This window comes from Piliocolobus tephrosceles, chromosome 16 (genome assembly GCF_002776525.5).
Source record: "Piliocolobus tephrosceles isolate RC106 chromosome 16, ASM277652v3, whole genome shotgun sequence".
In the NCBI taxonomy this organism is placed as follows: Eukaryota; Metazoa; Chordata; class Mammalia; order Primates; family Cercopithecidae; genus Piliocolobus; species Piliocolobus tephrosceles.
The window spans coordinates 52,512,030-52,527,353 of NC_045449.1; the positions used below are offsets into that span (position 1 = coordinate 52,512,030).

Below are 15,324 nucleotides of genomic sequence, written 5' to 3' on the forward strand. Positions count from 1 at the left end.
CATCGCCTAGCGCCTTGCTTCAGATTTGGGCAGGTCTTGCTGACCTCGAGTCCCAGGAGAGAGCTCACAGGTACAGAACGCTGTGTCCCAGGAAGGAGACAGAGGCCCTTCCTTCCTGAGGCCCCAGGAGGGACACAGGATACAGAGACATAGACAGAACTCTCAGTGAACAGAGCGGAGGCCTTGAGAGCCGGGCAGCCAGAGAAGGCAGAAAGAGTGCAACTGGGCAATCAAGGCAAGCTTCTTGGAGGAAAGGGGCAGGGAAGGATGGATGTCAGGGGAGATCAGTCTGCAGGCAGGGGCTCTGGAATAGGTGCAGAGTGGTGAGGGATTCGAGTTGGATTCCAGTTTAAACATCCACAGAGCCTTTAGGCTTCAGTAGCTAGTCCAGGGGAGGGGGGGTTACATGGAGGGTGCCCTATGGCCTTGTCACTGGGAAAGAACAGTTCATGACTTGTCCACTGAGTGTGAATTCAGCGATATGGGGGAGGGCAGTTTCTTAGGGACAGGGCAGCCTCCACACTCCCATTGCTCCTCTACTCAGTGAAAGGGGGACGGTAGAAATGGCCTCCCTCTCCGGCCAGCACACATACAGCCATCTCACCCTACACGGCTCTTCCTCCACAGCCGCATTTTGGATCACACTCCACCTCCAGCCACTCCAGCCCTGGGCGCTAGTAATACAGCTCCTGGGGAAGTTCCCCAGTGTGTTGGTGCCCGACTCGTCCCCCAGCCGTCTTTGGCTTCACGGGGTGGGGGAGGGACAGCCCTGACCCCATCTGCACTCCTAGGCTGCCTAGCAGGCTCCCGTCCACGCTCCCCGCCCTTCTTCCAGAGCTCCATCCACCCCTGCCCCGACTCGACCAGAGTTCCTTCCACGGCAATTCCTGGTCTGGGCGCTGTCCAGCTCCAGGCTGGGTGGTCGAGTCTTCCCTGGGCTCCGAGCAGAGGAAACCCCGCCGCCCGCCCCAGCCTTGCCCTGGGGCGCCTCTGTCCAAGTCGGTTTTCTCTTCCCTGACCCCCACGCCTCTACTCTCCACTTCCACTGGACGCCACCTCCACGAAGGAGAAAGGGAAGGAAATACAAAGGCACACATTCCGTTTCTGTGGAATTTGCTCTTTATTTGGGGACCAGGGAAGGACCACACACAGCCCTCCAGCCCAGGGGGCGGGGGCACCGAGATGCGGGCGGAGGGCCGCACCCGAACCGTGCCCACAGGCCGCCGTCGGGAGGCAGAATCCGGGTTTCTGGGGTCTGGAGTGCGTATGCAAATGAGATGGGCGTGGTTGGCAGATCTCCCAGGAGGCCTCAGGGGTCCTCACCACAGGTCTGGGACCTCCGACCTGCGGAAGCGAAGGGGAAGGAATTGGATCTGGGGAGGCAAGCCTGGGAGACGTCGTAAGTGATGTTGCCAGGGTGGGGCCAGGCCGCGCTCTCGGAGGCAGGATGTGTGGTGCCGGGAGCGCTTTTACCGCGACCTGATGAGGCGGTTCTCGCCGTCGGGGAAGAACATTTTGGAAGGGAGCGCGTCCGGGCCGTCTCTTTTCCCGTACCTGGGGGCGGGGCAGGAAGAGCGTGGTCAGATCTGGCCACGCCCCCAGGTGGAGCGGGGCCACAGAGCGAGAGCCCCAGGGGTCCCGCTCGGCCCGCTTGGCGACTGCGCTCACCGCTGCCGGGTGACCAGGTTGAGGTAGTGGCGCAGGGAGGCGTAGTAGCGGCTCAGCTCCTCCGGGGAGGCGTCTTCTCCAGGAGCCTCGGGTTTGATGGGGTAGGCGTCGACCAGAGCCCCCAGGCAGACGAGCAGGGCCAGAATCACTGTGGCCAAGGCGGGCCACGGCCTGCGCACGAGCACCATCTGGGAAGGCGATACGGGGGGGTGGGTCCTTCCAAGCCTCGACCCTCCACGGCGGGAGGCTGCGGCTGCCGTCGGGGCCGCGCTCCGACGCTCTTCCTGGGGCTAGTACCGGACCAAGGCTCAGCCACCGGCTTGCTGTGTGTTCTCGGGCACTGCACCGTCTCCTGACTCAGTTTCCTCATCTGTGAGGGGGATAAGCCCTGCCTGCCTCCCCAGCCCTGCTCCCGCTGCTGCACAGAGAGTTAGTTGCTGGCAACGCGACTCCCGGGCCTCCTTCCCACCTCCAATGGCCCCCTCCAATCCAGTTTCCTACCACTCACCCCCAGTTTCTACCACCCATCCTCAGTTTCCCCACAAAACACCCTGGGTTTCCTGGTAGCAGACCATGCTTGAGCCCCCAGCCACTCACAGCGATAGCTTGTGAAGCAGATGAGCAGGAGGTGGAAGGCGAGGGAAGTCCCAAGGGCTGCACTGCAGCAGGTCAAGCTGAGGCCTCCTCTGCTCAGCGCTTTCCTTGTGGGGCTTATATCCCCGCCTGGAAAGGGAGGGGGAGTCCTAGGGGGAGGGGGAGCCAGCAGGGGGTGGGCCCTTCTTCCTCCCTCCTTCCACCCTCGCCAGATCACTGAGCTTATAACCAGCCAGTGTGTGATGTCTCCACCTTGCAGGAGCTGAGGGGGCAGCTGCCATGCTCAGATTCGGGGTCTCACTGGATGGGGTACCCAGCCTGAACCCCATGTTCACCCCACAGCCCCCCAGTGGCAGGTCTAGTCTCCTGAGGAAGTGAAGCGGTTGGATCTAGACTCCTGGGGCAGCCCCGAAGAGGAGGGTTGAGATTCTATCTTCCCTAGCCTGTCCGTGGGTGGGAGTTGGGGGTGGGAGGGTGGACACATTCCCTCCAGTCTGTGGGATCTATGACCACTCTTTCCAAAAGACAACCCTTTTCAGCCTCTGCTCAGTAATACCTTGGAGAAGGGCTGAGGAGTGACAGGACCTCTTGGGGAAAGTCTCCTGGAGACAGGGTGGGAGCACCTGACCTTGGCTCCTGACCTGCAGTTTATGGTGTCTTGGGGGAAAGGCGTCTCTGAACACCCCATTATGTCCTCTCTCTATTAAAGAGTTGGAAGAGAGGAAGGAGGAGGCAGAAGTCAATCCCCCCACCAGAAGCAGCTGAGTTGGCCACCTATGTATCCAGACTGGCACACACAGACCCCGGTCCAGCCATGTGTGGCATAGAGCCCCCTCCCAAGGCAGAGTGTCTCCACCCCTATGCAGGTGTCATTCAGGGCACTGGTGTCTTCTGGGCCTGAGTGATGCCAAGGCTTCCCAGGCACATGCCACTGTCCCCAGCCCATGGCAGTTTCCACTGGGCTCTAAGCCCAGATCCTTTGAAGGAAAGGACACATGTTTATTAAGCACCTACTGTGCACCGGGTAGTGCATAATTTCAGGCATCACAAGACGATGAACTGAGTGTATCTCCATTTTCCAGATGAGCAAACTGAAGTCCTGGGAGGTAATGGAGCAGCCAAGCTCACCCACGATTCAAACAGGAAAAGGAGGGTGAGGCAGACCCCAGGAAGAGGACCTCTCAATTGTGAGGGGCAGAAAGGCTCAGCACTGGAGTAGCCATTGGGGCGCCAGAGGCAGGCCTGGGAGCAGGGACCCGAAGACTAAGTCTAGGGCCCACCGCCCACTCTGAGAGGCCAAGTAGGGGAAGGGCCTCCAGACTGCCAACCCCCTCAAACCCACCTGCTCAGGAGGAGAAAGGGCTGTGGGAAGGTCTCCCCATAAAGTCCTTCCAGCTTCCTCTCCCTGGCCCACAGGGGCTGACAGGGCCAACTTGTCCAGGCCCTTGGTTCTGAGCCAGCCCCTCCAGCCCCAGGACAGATGGCTGTTGGCGCTATTTTTAGAGCTCTCCTGAGATGGGGAGTTCAGGGCTCTCTGTCACCCTTTTATGGGTTCAATCACCTGCATTCTCCGGAAATGGCTCCTTATCAGCCAGTCAGGCCCCGTGGGACTCCACATCCCAGGAAACACCAGGGTGCCCTGCTGAGCATGGGGGTGGAAGAGGACACCAGGACAGGGGGACATAGATCCTGCCCTTGGAGGGAGGAGAAAAATCATTCCTTTTAGGAAGCCCTCATCCAGGGGGCAAGGCACACCCCTGTCCTTTAAGAACCCCAGTCTCAAAGGAGAGACGTGGCCATGTCATAGGGGAGCCCTAGTCTGAGGGGTTCCCAGAACATACAGAGAGACAGAGACAGCCTTTGTCCTGTTTGGAGGGGAGACAGCGGAAATCAAAGAATTCCGTTCCTCCATGGAGAGACAAAAGACAGGTGCTCACCCTAGGATGGAGGGGGCAGTGGGGGCTGGTTAGGACATCTGTGATCCCAGGGGTCAGGCCTAGAGAAGGACCCTGCAGGCTAACAGGGGCAACGATACCAGAGAGCAGGGAGCTATTTGCTCTTCTAATCCTGCAGCACTAACCCTGGTGGTTGTAGGGGATTTCTAGTGCACTGATCCCAGGCAGAGAAGAAGGAACCTGTGAGATGGCCACAGGGAATCTGACATCCCTGGAACCCTGTTATGTCTTGGGGAGCGTGGAGTCCAAGGACAGATGGGAAGAGAGGACAGACACTGTAGAAGCTAGAGGGCATGGGGTGGCCTAAATTCAGGCTACAACCTCTGAAGAAGTCACTTCCTCATTTATAGCCAAAGTAAATGGGCCCCTAGGTGGTCTCAGTGTGGACCAGGAACCAGCCGCACATCCCTGCAAACCTTCTCTATCCATCATACCCGCACCCTCCAATCTCACTCCTCAATTACAGGGCAAGCTGATTGGTTCATTAATCACCGCCTCCTCATCGAAGAGCTTATTAACTTGTTGATTAGCGGGGAAGATGTCTCAGCCCTCGATCAATGGGCTCAGCCAGCCCCCATCTACACACCCACACCCATCATTGCTGCATGACTCAGTGGCCATGAGACATGTCTGGGGTGTGAGGGGAGAAACTTCAGAAACAATTGTTTTTGTAGAAGTGAGACCAGGACCTGCCTCCAGTTTGTCTTTGAAGGATAGGGAACAGAATCAAAGGGGAGGGGACAGAATCAAAGGGTTCCTTTGGTACCCATTCTGAGAGCACCTGGCAAGGCCACCCCAAGTCAGCACCTGGCAAGGCCACCCCAAGTCAGAGACCATGGACCTGGACCCCAGCCAACAATTCTCCTTGTCTAGTGGGCTCAAGGGCCACTCATCAAGATGGTGTAGCCTCTGCCATTCATCCCCAGAGGCTTAGAATTCTGTACCCCATCACCCACCTGCCTATACCCACTCCACACAAAAGGCCTCTCTTTGATCACCATGCACTGTGCAGCACTGCTCCACTGCTTTCCACCCTCAGGCATTTCCTCATGCCCAGGGTCCTGCAGACAGCAGGTTGTCATACAGCAAGTGTAATTCAGGCCAGGTGTGGTGGCTCAGCACTTTGGGAGGCCCAGGTGAGTGGATCACGAGGTCAGGAGTTCAAGACCAGCCTGGCCAACATGGTGAAACCCCATCTCTACTAAAAATACAAAAATTAGCCAGGTGTCATGGCGTGTGCCTATACTCCCAGCTACTCGGGAGGCTGAAGCAGAAGAATTGCTTGAATCCGAGAGGCAGAGGTTGCAGTGAGCCAAGGTTGCGCCACTGCACTCCATCCTGGGCGACAGAGTGAGAAAGAAAAAAAAGAGTAATTCAGTCCTCACTCAACGAGCACTTATTAAGTCCCTGCTGTGTGCCAGGCACTGATCTAGGCACTGGGATAGAGCAGTGAACAAACAGGCAAAATCTTTGCTCTCACAGAGCTCACATTCTAGCGACAGGAAATAGAAATAAGTAAGCATGGAGACTGGGTGCGGTGGCTCACGCCTGTAATCCCAGCACATTGGGAGGCCGAGGCAGGTGGATCATCTGAGGTTAGGAGTTCAAGACCAGCCTGGTCAACATGGTGAAAGCCCGTCTCTACTAAAACTACAAAAATTAGCCAGGCGCGGTGGCGGGCACCTGTAATCCAGCTACTCGGGAGACTGAGGCACAAGGATCACTTGAACCCAAGGGGTGGAGATTGCAGTGAGCCGAGGTGGTGCCACTGCACTCCAGCCTTGGTGACAGAGTGAGAATCTGTCTCACATAAATGAATAAATACATGAATAAATAAGCAGGAAATATGTCTGGTAAGTGCTCCAGAGAATAATCAGAGCTGGATGTAGGGGGTCACGTCTGTAATCCCAGTGTGCTGGGAGATCAAGGTGGGAGGATCACTTGAGCCCAGGAAGGAAGTGAGGAAGTAAACCATGAAGCTACCTTGGGAAGAATGGGGCGTGGGTTTAGGAAACAGCAATGCCAAGAAGGAAGAGATTTTCACTTTTTATGGTAGGAGCTCCCCTAGGAGCCCTCCCTCTTACCCGAAGCTTCTGCAAAACACAGTAACAGATACCTATGGTGTGGTGCGCGCCCAAGGCTCAGGCTTGGCTCTAGAACAGAGGTAGGCAAACTCTGTAAAGGACCAGATAGCAAATATTTTAGGCTTTGTGATCCATACAGTTTCTGTTGACACTGTTAGGTTCATCCACTGTAGCTTGAAAGCAGCCATGGAATACACCAAAAAAAAGAATGAGCACGGTAGTGCTTCAGTAAATCTTTACTTATAGATGTTGAAGTTTGAATTTTATGTAATTTTCATGTCATAAACTTTTTTTTAGTTTATTTCAACTGCTTACAGATTCAACCACTTTAAAAGCCATTCTTTTCATTATTATTGAACTCAAGGGATCCTCAGGCCTCAGCCACCCAAAATGCTGAGATTATAGGCGTGAGTCACTGTGCCTGGCCTAAAAGGCTTTTTTTTTTTTTTTTTGAGACAGAGTCTTGCTGTGTCACCCAGGCTGGAGTGCAGCAGCATAATCTCAGCTCACTGCAAACTCTGCCTCCCGGATTCAAGAGATTATCCTGCCTCAACCTCCTGAGTAGCTAGGATTACAGGCACATGCCACCACACCTGGCTAATTTTTGTATTTTTAGTAGAGACGGGGTTTCACCATGTTGGCCAGGCTGGTCTCCAACTCCCAACGTCAAGTGATCTGCCTATCTTGGCCTCCCAAAGAGCTGGGATTGCGGGTGTGAGCCACCACACCCGGCCCCTAAAAGGCATTTTAACCCGTAGAATGTACAAAAACAGGCCCACAGGGCCATAGTTTGCTGACTCCTGGTCTAGAAAAGCAAGAACTCAACTACCTCTGGGATGAGTTGTCTGTTGGTTGGATGTGTCTCTAGCCTGTTTATGCCAGGTGTATTTGTCATTGTAATCATATAATTGAATTAAATATTATATAAACTGATGAAATATGAGTGCATAAAGAATTGTTTCCTTGCAAACTACGTTAAATGCTTTGGAAGTAATACACAAAGAGATTTGCTGACATGTTGAATTAGGTGTAAAAGATAAACTATTAAGGGAAAATCCTAAAACTCTAGACGTGTGCTACATCAGATTGCTTCACAAGTGTCTTTAAGTTTAAAGAAATTGGAAATAATAGGTGACAAATTATAGGATTCTGGGTGTGATTTATGCAAGAAAGTCAAAGGGGGATTTGAGTCAAGATACCCAAAGAAAAATTCGTGCCTGAATATGTATTTTGTGTTTGAAGTCAAAACAAAGTGACTAAGACCTGTATGTGTTTTTATGATTGCCTACTTAAACTGACTTTTTCAAAACACTGGTCAATGACTCAGACCTGTTTATATCAAAACAAGGGCTTCTCCAGTACTTTATATATTTCCAATATAGTTTGAATGTTTAAAGGGTATTTCTATTTAATGGCTTAAATAGCAACCAAAGAATTTTTTAAAACCAATAAAAATAGGCTGGTTGCAGTGGCTCATGCCTGTAATCCCCGCACTTTGGGAGATCAAGGCGGGCGGATCATCTGAAGCCAGGAGTTTGAGACCATCCTGGCCATGTCGAAACCCTGTCTGTACTAAAAATACAAAAGTTAGCCAGGTATGGTGGTAGCACATGCCTATAATCCCAGCTACTTGGGAGACTGAAGCAGAAGAATCACTTGACCCTGGGAGGCGGAGATTGCAATGAGCCAAGATCGCTCCACAGCACTCCAGCCTGAGTGACAGAGCGAAATTCCATCTCAAAAAAAAAAAAAAAAAAAAAAAACAATAAAAATAAAATGCTGGTGTGTGTTGCAAAGCCTGAAATCAGATACTGTGAGGGTCCCTGGGCTCCAGCCCCTGGGAGTTCTGTGCACATCCCCTCCACATGAGTGCTCCTGTTCTCAGATGAGCTCCTGTTTGAATCCAAAACTTTTTCAAGGGCCCAACAGTCTCAAGAGGCCTGTGCTGTAGGTGCCGAAACTCAAGTCCTGAAAGCGGTATGGATTCAGGGAGAAACAGTTCTGACCTATGTCAGACACAGTCAGCTCCCTTATTCACCAGGCCCTTGTGGACTTGTGTCTTCGTGGCTCCTGGCATCTGATGTGATACTGGCACGTGGTGGGCTCCTAGGTTATCGAATCAGTCAACTTGTGAAAATATTAGCTAAGATATTCCTGCACCTGCCTTAATAGATACCAAATAGCAATAGCTTAAATATCATAGATGTTTATTTCTCTCTCATGTAAGAGACCAAGCTGGCAGCCAGGAGGTATGGTGCCTCTGATCTACAAGGAGCCCAAGCACCATCTATCTTGTTACTCCAAGATTATGCACCCATCTACATGGTTTAAGAATGTTTGGCCGGGCACGGTGGCTCACGCCTGTAATACCAGCACTTTGGGAGGCCGAGGCGGGTGGGGCACCTGAGGTCAGGAGTTGGAGACCAGGCTGGCCAACATGGTGAAACCCCATCTCTACTAAAAATACAAAAAAATTAGTCGGGCTTGGTGGCGGGCACCTGTAATCCCAGCTACTCAGGAGACTGAGGCAGCAGAATTGTTTGAACCTGGGAGGCGGAGGCTGCAGTGAGCTGAGATTGAGCCACTGCACTCCAGCTTGGCGTCTCAAAAAAAGAAAAGAGAAAAAAAAAAGGTTGTTTATTACCCCACATTCACATTCCAGGCCACAGGGATGCGAAACAAGGAAGTAGAGGGCAAGCATTTTGCCCTTTAAGAGTTGGGTGTGGTAGAGGTCAGGTTCCTGGCCCACACCTGTAATCTCAGCATTTTGGGAGGCTGAGGCGAGAGGACACTTGAGCCCAGGAATTTGAGACCAGCCTGGGCAACATAGCAGGATCCTGTCTCTACCCAAACAATAAAAAATAAATTAGCCTGGTATGATGGCGCATGCCTGTAGTCACAGCTACTTGGGAAGCTGAGGTGGGAGGATTGCTTGAGCCTGAGGGGTCAGGGTTGCAGTGAGTTGTGATTGCTCCACTGCAGTCCAGCCTGGGCAACAGAGCAAAACCCCATCTCAAAAAAAAAAAAAAAAAAAAAAAAAAACAAACAAGCCAACCAAAAAAGTGAAGTTGGGGAGGAAGGAGAGTATCAGGAAGAATAGCTAATGGCTGCTGGGCTTAATACCTAGGTGATGGGATGATTTGTGCAGCAGGCCACCATGGCACATATTTACCTATGTAACAAACCTGCACATCATGTGCAGGTTTGTTTGTACCCCTGAATTTACAAGTTGGAAATAAAGAGTATGATGGGGGGCCGGGCGCGGTGGCTCAAGCCTGTAATCCCAGCACTTTGGGAGGCGGAGACGGGCGGATCACGAGGTCAGGAGATCGAAACCATCCTGGCTAACACAGTGAAACCCCGTCTCTACTAAAAAATACAAAAAACTAGCCGGACGAGGTGGCGAGCGCCTGTAGTCCCAGCTACTCGGGAGGCTGAGGCAGTAGAATGGCGTGAACCCGGGAGGCGGAGTTTGCAGTGAGCTGAGATCCGGCCACTGCACTCCAGTCTGGGCGACAGAGCGAGACTCTGCCTCAAAAAAAAAAAAGAGTATGATGGGGAAGCTGCATTGCTTCTTGTGCTCCTGTCCCATTGGCCAGAACTTAGTCACGTGGCCATGCCTAGCTAGAAGGCTCTTGGCCTCTGTTTTGCTCTATTTTCTTTTTCTTTTCACTTTTTTTGAGATGGAGTCTCACTCTGTCACCCAAGCTGGAGTGCAGTGGTGCAATCTCAGCTCACTGCAACCTCTACCTCCTGGGTTCAAGTGATTCTTGTGCCTCAGCCTCCCGAGTAGCTGGGATTACAGGCTCTTGCCACCACACCTGGCTAAGTTTTGTATTTTTATTAGCGACAGGGTTCACTATGTTGGCCAGGCTGGTCTTGAACTCCTGACCTCAGCCTCCCAAAGTGCTGGGATTATAGGCATGAGCCACCGTGCCTGGCCTGTTTTGTTTCATTTTCCCCAACCCTCATGTCAGCCCAGTTTCTGTCTTCTCTGCCTCCAAACTCACCTGTCTCTTACCACAATGAAAGTGGCCTTCACCTCAGCATGCAGCCTCCTCCTCCCTCAACCCCCTGCCTGGAAGTGGGAACTTGTCACCCTACCTCACCCATCTTTTCCTTTCACTCTTTCCCATCACTCTAAGTAAAGAGACCGTGAGTTGTTCACCAGTACCTATTTTCCCCTTCTTCCCTTACAATAGAGTTTAGCTGAGCATATGACTTTCCAGCTAAAAACTACATTTCCCAGTCTCCCTTGCAGCCAAGTGACTTCTTGTGACTAAGTTCTGGCCAATGGATGTGAGCAAGAGTGATGTGTGCCACTCCCAAAATGTGCTATTAGAAGGAATGTGGGTATCCTCTCACTCCTCTGTTTTTCCCCTTCCGTGACCCTTAATGCAATGCCAAATGGAAATGTAAAAATGAGCCATTTTTCAGCTTTATTGAGGTATCATTAACCAATAAAATTGTATATACGTAAAGTGTACAATGTGATGATTTGATATGTATACATTATAAAATTACTGCTATCAAATTAACACATCCATCACCTCACATTGTTACTTTTTCTTATGTGAGAATGCTTAAGATCTACACTCTAAGCAGATTTCAAGTATACAGTACAGTATTATTAACTATTAACTATAGTCACCATGCTGTACAAAAAATGAGCCATTCTTGACCATGTGAATGAAGGAAACTTTTAGTCACAGGAGTGCCCTCTGACTGCCAGGACCAATCTGTCTGCACCACGTTGGAAATGCCTGGGGCTTCCCCATTCCCCAGGGGCAGCTTTAACCAATGACTGATAATGTAGGGGCATAAACACTTCAGTTTGCCTCTGATTTGTATGACTTGAGATGTAGTCAACAGATGTTACCTGGAACGTGCGATGGGCATTTTTGGGGGGGCGGCACACAGCTGCTGAAACACCTATCACAAGAGCAGACGAGGGCAAGGGCACCAATGCCCTCGTTGAAGTCTAAAGGGCCTGGAGAAGTTCTTGTCCCCTGAGCTCTCAGCACTGACCTGCCAGGGCTCCCTTATGGTACTGAAGCTGTGGAACCTGCAGCTCTGACCATAAACTCTGGGGCTAGGATGACTGGGTTGGCCACTGACTAGCTGTGTGATCTTAGGAAAATTACTTAACCTCTAGGGACCTCAGTTTTGTCATCAGTCAAATGTAGATAACAATTAATACCTACTTCATATGGTTGTGACAGATTAAAAAGCTATTAGGTTCCAGATGAGATGGAGTAAGCAGCCTCAACAATAAGAAAACCAACAATCCACTTAAAAAAAAACAAAAAACACATGAACAGATACTGCACCAAGGAGGACATAAAGATAGCAAATAAGCACATGAATACATATTCAACATCATTAGATGTTTCATTAGACAATAGAAAGATGCAATTTTTGGGGGGAGGGGACAGAGCTTTGCTCTGTCACCCAGGCTGGAGTGCAGTGGCACAATCTTGGCTCACTGCAACCTACACCTCCTGGGTTCAAGCGATTCTCTTGCCTCAGCCAACTGAGTAGCTGGGATTACAGCCGTGCGTCACCATGCCCAGTCAATTTTTGTATTTTTAGTAGAGATGGGGTTTTACCATGTTGGCCAGGCTGGTCTCGAACTCTGGATCTAACGTGATCTGCCCACTTTGGCCTCCCAAAGTGCTGGGATTACAAGTGCAAGCCACCACGCTTGGCCGGAAAATGCAAATTAAAACCATGATGAAGTGCCACTATCCACACATTAGAATGGGTAATATAAAAAAGTATTGACAATCTGAAGTGCTGAGAGGGTGCAGAGCGATTAGAACTGTGGTCCACTGATGGTGGGAATGCAAAACGGTACAGCCATCCTGGAAAACATTTTGGCACTTTTTCTAACGTTAAGCACACAATTACATATGACCCAGAAAACTCTCTCCAGGGTTTTTTATTCTAGAGATGAATATGCACATATGAATGTTTATAGCCGCTTTATTCATAGTTGATCCAAACTGGAAACAGCCCTAATGTCTTTCAATGGGTAACTGAGTAAACCACATTAATATATTGGGATATTTACTACTCAGCAATAAAAAGGAATGGACTAGGCCGGGCGCGGTGGCTCAAGCCTGTAATCCCAGCACTTTGGGAGGCCGAGACGGGCGGATCACGAGGTCAGGAGATCGAGACCATCCTGGCTAATAACGGTGAAACCCCGTCTCTACTAAAAACTACAAAAAACTAGCCAGGCGACGAAGCGGGCGCCTGTAGTCCCAGCTACTTGGGAGGCTGAGGCAGGAATTGGCGTAAACCCAGGAGGCGGGGCTTGCAGTGAGCTGAGATCCTGCCACTGCACTCCAGCCTGGGGGGCAGAGCCAGACCCAAACTCAAAAAAACAAAAAAAAAAAAAAAAAGGAATGGACTATTGATACACAGAACAAATTGGAGTAATCTCAAAGGCATTAGGAGTGGACAAAGCCTGTCTCAAAAAGTTACATACTGTATTATTCCAGTTGTATGACATTCCCTAAGAGATAGAACTATAGTGATGGTAGTGGGTGCAAACATTAGGGCTGAGAGGAGTGAGTACACAGGGATAGCACCAGGGGAGTCCATCAGAGTGATACAGTCCTTCTGTGTCCTGACTATGCTGGTGGTTCTAGGAGTCCTTTCTCCATTCAGTTGTCTTTGCACTTTGGTCAAAAATCAATTTACCATATTTGCATGGGTCTATTTCTGTACGTTCTATTCTGTTCCATTGGCCTAGCTATCTATCATTTCACCTGTACCACACTCACTGTCTTTTTTTTTTTTAGGGTCGCCTTCTGTCGCCTAGGCTGGAGTGTAGTGGTGCGATCTCAGCTCACTGCAACCTCTGCCTCCTGGGTTCAAGCAATTCCCATGCCTCAGCCTCCTGAGCAGCTAGGATTACAGGCATGTGCCACCATGCCCAGCAAATTTTGTATTTTTAGTAGAGGCGGGGTTTCTTCATGTTGCCCAGGCTGATCTTGAACTCCTGGCCTCAAGTGATCCTCTAGCCTCAGCCACTGAAAGTGCTGGGATTACAGGCGTAAGCCACCTTCCCCGGCCTTTGTTTCTTCTTTTTCTTTCTTTCTTTTTTTTTTTTAGAGACGGAGTCTCGCTCTGTGGCCCAGGCTGGAGTGCAGTGGCCGGATCTCAGCTCACTGCAAGCTCCGCCTCCCGAGTTCACGCCATTCTCCTGCCTCAGCCTCCAGAGTAGCTGGGACTACAGGTGCCCGCCACGTCGCCCGGCTAGTTTTTTGTATTTTTTTAGTAGAGACGGGGTTTCACCATGTTAGCCAGGATGGTCTCGATCTCCTGACCTCATGATCCGCCTGTCTCGGCCTCCCAAAGTGCTGGGATTACAGGCTTGAGCCACTGCGCCCGGCCAGGGTCTCATTTTTTCATCCAGGCAGAGTACGGTGGTGTGATCATGGCTCACAGTAACCTCACACTCGTGGGCTTAAGCAGTTCCCCCGCCTCAGCCCCCCAAGTAGCAGAGACTACAGGCACCATCATGCCCAACTAATTAAAAAAACTTTTGGCTGGGCGTGGTGGCTCGTGTCTGTATTCCCAGCACTTTGGGAGGCTGTGGCAGATGTATCATGAGGTCAGGAGTTCAAGACCAGCCTGGCTAATATGGTGAAACCCCGTCTCTACTAAAAATACAAAAAATTAGCCGGGTGTGGTGGTGGGTGCCTGTAATCCCAGCTACTCGGGAGGCTAAGGCAGAGAATTGCTTGAACCCAGGAGGCAGAGGTCACAGTGAGCTGAGATAGCACCACTGCACTCCAGTTTGTGCAACAGAGCGAGACTCCATCTCAAAAAAAAAAGAAAAGAAAGTTTTTTTTTTGTAGAGACAGGGTCTTACTATGTTGCCCAGGCTAGTCTTGAACTCCTAGCTTCAAGCAATACCTCTTGCCTTAGCCTCCCAAAGCACTGGAATTACAGGCATGAGACACCCAGCCTGGCCTAAGAGTATTGTTTTTTTAATTGCGAGTGGATTTTGAATTTTTGTCAAATGATTTTTCTTTATCAATTAACATGAGCATTTGCTTTTTTTTTTTTGAGACAGAGTCTTGCTCTGTCGCCCACGCTGTAGTGCAGTGGTGAGATCTTGGCTCACTGCAATCTCTGCCTCCTGCGTTCAAGAGATTCTTCTGCCTCAGCCTCTGGAGTAGGTGGGATTACAGGTGCCTGCCACCACACCCAGCTAATTTTTGTATTTTTAGTAGAGACAGGGTTTCACCATGTTGACTAGGCTGGTCTAGAACTCCTGACCTGAAGTGATCCACTCACCTCCCCCTCCTCAGGACACTTCACACACTGTGCAGGTTAGAGGGAGTGAGATATCAGTGCCTGTCCACAGCAGGTGAGCCCCATGCCTCACCCCACAGAGCTGTTAATTTCAGCTCCCTCTGAAGCTCCCTGTCTTTCATAGAACAAAAGTTTTTATTTATGATGAAGTCCAATTTATCAATTGTTTACTTTTGTGACTCATGCTTTTGGGTGTCCAATCTAAGAACTATTTGCCTACACTGAGGTCATGAAGATTTTCCCCTACTTCTCTCCAAAAGTTTTATTATTTTACATTGCTTTTAGATATATGATTCCTTTTGAGCTAATTTTTGTATAAGATATGAGGTTTAGGTTGAAGTTCCCTTTTTGTATATGAATAGCCGGGCGTGGTGGCTCATGCCTGTAATCCCAGTGCTTTGGGAGGCCAAGGCGGGCAGATCACGAGATCAGGAGATCAAGGGAGGTGGTGGTACACACCTGTAGTCCTAGCTACTCAGGAGGCTAAGGCAGGAGAATCACTTAAACCTGGGAGGCAGGGGTTGCAGCAGGCCGAGATCGTGCCACTATACTCCAGCCTGGGTGACAAAATGCACTCCCTCTCAATAAATAAATAAATAAATAAATAAAATCAAGTAACATAAAATAAAATTGACCATTTTGTCAGTGTACAGCTTTATGAGCTTTAACACATGTATAGATTCCTAGACCCA

The 15,324-nt window shown here is 50.5% G+C and overlaps 1 protein-coding gene across 1 annotated transcript; it reads right to left on the reverse strand.

The window, feature by feature from the left end:
- Nucleotides 1-1,111: 1,111 nt before the first annotated feature.
- Nucleotides 1,112-2,345, reverse strand: PYY (peptide YY). Its single transcript, XM_023191353.1, has 4 exons — nt 2,266-2,345; nt 1,669-1,856; nt 1,474-1,554; nt 1,112-1,344 (listed from the first exon to the last, which is right to left on the reverse strand). Exons 2-4 carry the CDS (start codon nt 1,854-1,856, stop codon nt 1,320-1,322), a joined length of 294 nt encoding a protein of 97 aa, XP_023047121.1. The 5' UTR covers nt 2,266-2,345; the 3' UTR covers nt 1,112-1,319.
- Nucleotides 2,346-15,324: the final 12,979 nt, after the last annotated feature.

What these genes read in the sequence shown, in the direction of transcription:
- PYY (XM_023191353.1), bottom strand. Translation starts at nt 1,856, where the DNA reads ATGGTGCTCGTGCGCAGGCCGTGGCCCGCCTTGGCCACAGTGATTCTG. An exon ending in AACCTGGTCACCCGGCAGCG is followed by an intron (nt 1,555 to 1,668) that starts GTGAGCGCAGTC and finishes CCCCGCCCCCAG; the next exon opens with GTACGGGAAAAGAGACGGCC. An exon ending in AACCGCCTCATCAGGTCGCG is followed by an intron (nt 1,345 to 1,473) that starts GTAAAAGCGCTC and finishes TCGCTTCCGCAG; the next exon opens with GTCGGAGGTCCCAGACCTGT.